The sequence below is a fragment of the Trachymyrmex cornetzi genome, unplaced genomic scaffold (assembly GCF_001594075.2).
Source record: "Trachymyrmex cornetzi isolate Tcor2-1 unplaced genomic scaffold, Tcor1.1 scaffold318, whole genome shotgun sequence".
NCBI classification, from domain to species: Eukaryota; Metazoa; Arthropoda; class Insecta; order Hymenoptera; family Formicidae; genus Trachymyrmex; species Trachymyrmex cornetzi.
This window is the reverse complement of record NW_017297877.1, coordinates 110,607-116,342: the sequence shown is the minus strand read 5'-3', so window position 1 is coordinate 116,342 and position 5,736 is coordinate 110,607. Positions and strand designations below refer to the sequence as shown.

The 5,736-nt window shown below is 37.6% G+C and overlaps 1 protein-coding gene across 5 annotated transcripts; it reads left to right on the top strand.

The window, feature by feature from the left end:
• The first annotated feature begins 3,432 nt into the window (after window positions 1-3,432).
• Window positions 3,433-5,598, top strand: LOC108762702 (uncharacterized). 5 transcript variants are annotated; one of them, XR_001940186.1, is made up of 6 exons: window positions 3,433-3,528; window positions 3,600-3,801; window positions 3,909-4,063; window positions 4,400-4,582; window positions 4,979-5,386; window positions 5,504-5,598. XR_001940186.1 is itself a non-coding variant. In XM_018509824.1 (4 exons), exons 3-4 carry the CDS (start codon window positions 4,483-4,485, stop codon window positions 5,239-5,241), a joined length of 363 nt encoding a protein of 120 aa, XP_018365326.1. In that variant the 5' UTR covers window positions 3,433-3,528; window positions 3,600-3,801; window positions 4,400-4,482; the 3' UTR covers window positions 5,242-5,598. The 5 variants fall into 5 exon arrangements, 3 of the variants coding, with proteins under 3 accessions (XP_018365326.1, XP_018365324.1, XP_018365327.1); XR_001940185.1 differs by having other exon boundaries at window positions 3,926-4,063; window positions 4,979-5,598; XM_018509824.1 differs by lacking the exon at window positions 3,909-4,063 and having other exon boundaries at window positions 4,979-5,598.
• The last annotated feature ends 138 nt before the right edge of the window (window positions 5,599-5,736 follow it).

Here is a 5,736-nt window from a genome sequence, read left to right as displayed (position 1 = left end):
CTGTAGAATCTTGTATTTGATATGTTTTCTTTAATGTAATTGAGGGCGAATAAAGTTTTACTACACTTAATGAGAATGTGGCCAATTAGTCTAAAGATATAAGTTCTCCTTTATTATTGGATACAAATCGTAGATGACGGCGCGAACACGTCCGAGTGATACGACGGCTACGTTTCGAACTGCCTCTAACAACTCGTTGCTAGGGACTCGTAGTCAAGGCAAATTAACATAGCTGTATTGCCGCAACGTGAATCTAATCACTTTTACGGTTTACAGTTCGGCCAATCCTGAGCTAGTGTGCGACTCGAACACGTATTTTATATTTTTTTAAAAAGAAAAGATACACAAAGTGTTAATTATGGTGAATACAATCTAAGTGAGTGATACATTAAATAGATTCGAAGAAAATTCCATAAATAACGTAAGTACAATGTTTTGGTATTATAATATTCACACACACATAAAAGTTAACATATATAAATAACCATTCTTACATTAAATATACTAAAATTAACTGAACACAGTAAAGTTATTAATCTAGCATCTTTTGAAAGATAAAATATACATTAATGTTAAAAAGGAAACAATAATAAAAAGAGATAGCATATTAAACTTTTTTTTGAACATCATGGTTATGATTAGGTAAGGCTTTAATCCATAATTTTAAGCGATCAGGGGAGAGAATTGAATTGTAAGGTCTTGAAGTTAAGCTGGAACCAGGAATGTCCTGCACCACGTATCGGTTTTTGTCCAAAACCTTTGTTACCCTGAAGGGACCTTTAAATTCAGATTTTAATTTCTTACACTCTCCGGCTTTTATCGAAACATCCCTAATCATATCCAGATCACCTGTTTATATGACAAGGGCTTTCGATGATGCTTGTCATAATATAATTTATTATAAGATTTGATCTTTTCTGCGACATTCAGGGCTAACTCCCTATCTTTTTCTCTTTCTAAAGTAAAATTTATTTCAACGCCAGCAATCTCATTCAAGAATTTTACTAAATCAGCATCAGTATTGTTACGTTGATCATAACCTAAAAGTAATTTTGAGGGAGAAGATTTTAACGCCGAATGTCGAGTATTATTAAATACATATTGAACAATTTCAAGGCATATTTCCCAATCATGATTTTCATCGATAAGTTTTTTTAAAGAGGATTTTAAAAAACGATTCGCTCTTTCTGCCAAACCATTGGCCCAAGGAGCAGCAACAGCAATTAGCCTATGCTTAATATTTCTAGAAGACAGAAATTCAGAAAATTCATGAGAGGTAAATGCTGTACCTCTATCAGATACAATTCTTTCTGGTAACCAAGAATATGAAATAAAGATGCGAGATGCTTGATAACTTCCTTGGACGTAGTAGACTTTGTAGGAAAAAGCCAAACGTAACAAGTAAAAGCATCAATAATTACCAAAATATGTTTTGAACCATTGCAGGATTCACACAGAAGGCCAAAATGATCCATGTGTAAAATTCGAAAAGGCTCAGAAGGAGTATCAGTTATTTGCATCTCACCTTCACTGGACTTAAAACCAGCATTGGAAGTTAAGCAAGTCATACATTTACTTATATGGTCATGGACCCGTTTATGAAGAAAGGGAAACCAGTAATGAACACTGAGTCCCTGGACTGCTTTCTCGAAACCACAATGAGCAAGATCGTCATGGTAAATTCTTATTACGTTATCAATCATTGATTCTGGAACAGCAAATCGAGGCAAGTTAGAGTCTTTACGATAAACAAGTCCTCGTATTAATTCAAATTTCGGATTATCAGAAAATTCTAACTGCTCAACAATCTCCTTAAGCCTCGGATCCTGTAATTGCTTTATCTCTAATTCTCTCTCGAGAGGCAAAGCTTCAACAAGAGCCGAAACTTCAGAGATTCTGCTGAGAACGTCGACATGTGCCATTTTATGTCCAGAACGATGCAAAATTTTAAATCTATAATTCTGCAATCTTAAGGTCCATCTAGCGAATCTAGGATTGAGATGTGCCTTATTTACAGCATACACTAATGCATGGCAATCCGTGACAATAGTGAATTCTAAACCATACAGGAATATATGGAAACGCTCAACTGCCTTAACCACAGCCAGCATTTCTAACTCAAAGCTGTGATATCTAGCCTCAGCTGAATTCGTGGCTTGACTGTAGTACGCAATGGGAGCTAATTTTCTCATGTGCCATCGATCGAAACAAGTAGTAATCAGAAGGAGCAATGTCTGGGGAATACGGCGGGTGGGATAAAACTTCCCAATTGAGTGTTTCCAAATAGGTTTTGACCGGCGCCGCAACATGTGGACGAGCATTATCATGCAGAAGAATAACTTTGTCGTGTCTGGAGTAGTAGTGGGCGCGTTTTTCCTTGAGTACTCGGCTCAATCTCATCAATTGTGTTCGGTAGAGAGCCCCAGTAATAGTTTCGTTTGGTTTGAGCAACTCATAATATACGACACCAAACTGATCCCACCAAATACACAACATGAGCTTTTTTCCATGATGTTCGGCTTGGCTGTTGATGTTGAAGCATGGCCAGGTGGTCCCCATAATTTTTTCTTCTTTGGGTTATCGTAGTGAATCCATTTTTCATCACCAGTGACTATACGATGCAAAAAACCCTTTCGTCTATGCCTGGCAAGCAGCATTTCACATGTAAAAAATCGGCGTTCAACGTTTCTCGGCGTCAGTTCATATGGAACCCAATTTTCTTGCTTTTGAATCATTCCTAATGATTTTAAGCGATGTGAAATTGCTGGTTGAGTCACTCCTAATGTAAGTGCAAGTGCTTCTTGCGTTTGGCATGAATCTTCATCCAATAATGATTCCAATTCCGCGTCTTCGTACACTTTCGGCCTTCCGCTACGTTCTTTGTCTTCGACGTCAAATTCACCGTTCTTAAACTTTTGAAACCACTCACGGCAACTTCTTTCACTTAAGGCAGCCTCACCATATGCTTCTACAAGCAATCGATGCGCCTCAGCTGCAGATTTCTTCAAATTAAAGAAGTAAATCAAAAGCTCCCGCAAATGACGTTTATTCGGCTCAAAACTCGACATTTTCGCACGAAAAAAGATATATGATGCTGATACAAAATCGCTAATATTTGAAGGTTATGTTGTTACCAGATGTCCAATCCTACGATATGACGTTCTACAGCAGATAATTTTAACCATAACATACTGCTGGCACCATCTTTTGCCAAACGGCGGAAACTTATTTATACCCCTAATATAATTCTGCAATCTTAAGGTCCATCTAGCGAATCTAGGATTGAGATGTGCCTTATTTACACCATACACTAATGCATGGCAATCCGTGACAATAGTGAACTCTAAACCATACAAGAATATATGGAAACGCTCAACTGCCTTAACCACAACCAGCATTTCTAACTCAAAGCTGTGATATCTCGCCTCAGCTGAATTCGTGGCTTGACTGTAGTACGCAATGGGAGCTAATTTTCCAGATTCCTGTTTTTGGAAAAGAATAGCAGCTAAAGCCAAGGAACTTGCATCCGTATGTAATTCAGTCTCTGCATAGGGATCATATAAACGAAGAACCGGGTAAGAAATTAATTCTTGTTTTAGGATTTGAAAAGCCTTCAAGCAATCATCATTGAAATTGAAAGAGACTGACTTTCGTAAAAGATTAAGCAAAGGGCGAGCTTTAATAGCGAAATCCTTTATGAATCTACGAAAGAAATTTGCAAGACCAAGAAAACGTTGAAGTTGAACAACATTCTTAGGTATCGGAAAGTCTCTAACAGCCTTAACATGACGATCACTTAAGGTAATTCCTGACGGAGATAGAATATATCCAAGATATTCAATTTTCTCTTTTAAAAAATGACATTTTTTATAATTAAGTTTAAATCCGTATTGTTTTAAAATCAAAAGTACCTCTTTCAATGAAGACAAGTTTTCCTCAACTGTACAAGATGGCACCAAGATATCATCAATGTAAACTAAAACTTTATCCTCGCGCAAAAGAGGTTGAAAGATTTGGATCATTCTCTTTTGGAACTCAGCTGGAGCCTCACAGTAACCAAAAGGTAATTTCATGTACTCAAACTGACCATCAGGAGTCGCGAAAGCAAAATATTTAGAATGATCTGGATGAACATCTATTTGATGAAAACCATCTTTTAAGTCAAGCAAAGTAAAAACTTTCTTATTGCCCAGTCGAGAAAAACATTCTTCCATCAATGGAAAGGGGTATTTTTGTTTTATGACACGATCATTCAACGGTCGTAAATCAATGCACAATCGCATTGTACCGTTTTTCTTAATTACAGGAACCACCCTTGCACAATAAGGGGAAATGCTCGGTTTAATAATTCCTCTGTGCAAGAGATCATCAGTAATCTCTCGAATCTGTTTCCTTTCAGACCATGCGAAGCGTCGAGGAGAATAAGCATAAGTTGTATTGTCTTTGAGAGACACTGTGACGGCATGACCATCTTCAATTGGAATGACAGAAGTATTCTCAACTTCACGAATTAAAGTTACAAGTTTTTCATCAACCGATGGTCCGAAATCAGATTCGAAAGTAAACTCATCAGAAAAGCCAGGTAAAACAGACTGACTATAATCATCTAAAGATGCAATTTCAGAAAATAATTGGATCTTTGAATTTTCGTTACCAAAAGTTTCGCAAACAATTACAATTTTGTACATTTGCAAAAAATCACGACCAAGAATAAGGTCAACAAAAAGCTCATCGTCCTCTAGAACAAGAAAAGGAACTTTGAAAGATTTATTCGGAAAAATCGCGAGCTGAAATTCCAAAGTAAATTCTCCGAAAACTTTAATAATTGATTTATTTAAAGCTTTAAAAGAACGAGATGGAACTTTTAATTGATCCAGAGGTTGATTAGTCAAATTAGAAAAGATAGATGGTCGAATAAAAGATACAGCGCTGCCCGTATCAATAAGAGCGTCCAATGAGCAATTTGTTTCATTTAAAGCAGTCACCGTAACAATATTGTCGCTAATTTTATACGGCGATCCGATGTCGACAAAAGCTACCGTCGGTGAATGGGAAGGCTGGGAAGACTGGATGGTCTGGAGAGACTGGAAGGACTCGGAGGTCTCAGAAGATTGTGACGAAGACGTCTCTTCAATCGAAGCAACCGCTGACGAGCTACCAGATGAATTTCCAGTCAAGTTCTGCTCCTTTTTCTTCAGACGAAAACAGTTGTCCCGGGTATGCCCCTTTGTCCGGCAATAAACACAAAATACTTCCTTGGAAGAATCGGTAGACGGGCCTATTTTGGAAGAAGTCGTTTCTTCTTTCTTGATATTATCCTTGGAATTGACAGGCTTAACAGGAACAGGAGGGGTCTTTTTGGAAGGATCACCAAAAGCCAAAATAAGTGAGTGCATCTTGTCTAAGAATTGATCGATAGTTTCTGCTTGGATCAAAGAAGCTGAAGCTCTTAAAGATGGACTTCCTATACCAGAGATCAGGAAATCAATATTTTGTTTTTCAGGCAAACGAAAATTCTGTAAAAGCTTCAATTTCTGCATGGCGTAATCCTGAAAAGACTCCTTTGAAAAATTCCATTTTCTACTTTCGACTTTTTGAAAGGTTACACGAAAAGGTATGTCTCTTTTGAACCTTTGAGAGATAGCTTGCTTTAAGTTGAACCAGGAAGTCATTAACAGTACCCCGCAAGGGGTGGGGTCATTTCCGGTGCGATCCGGTACTCCCGGACGCGGCGGG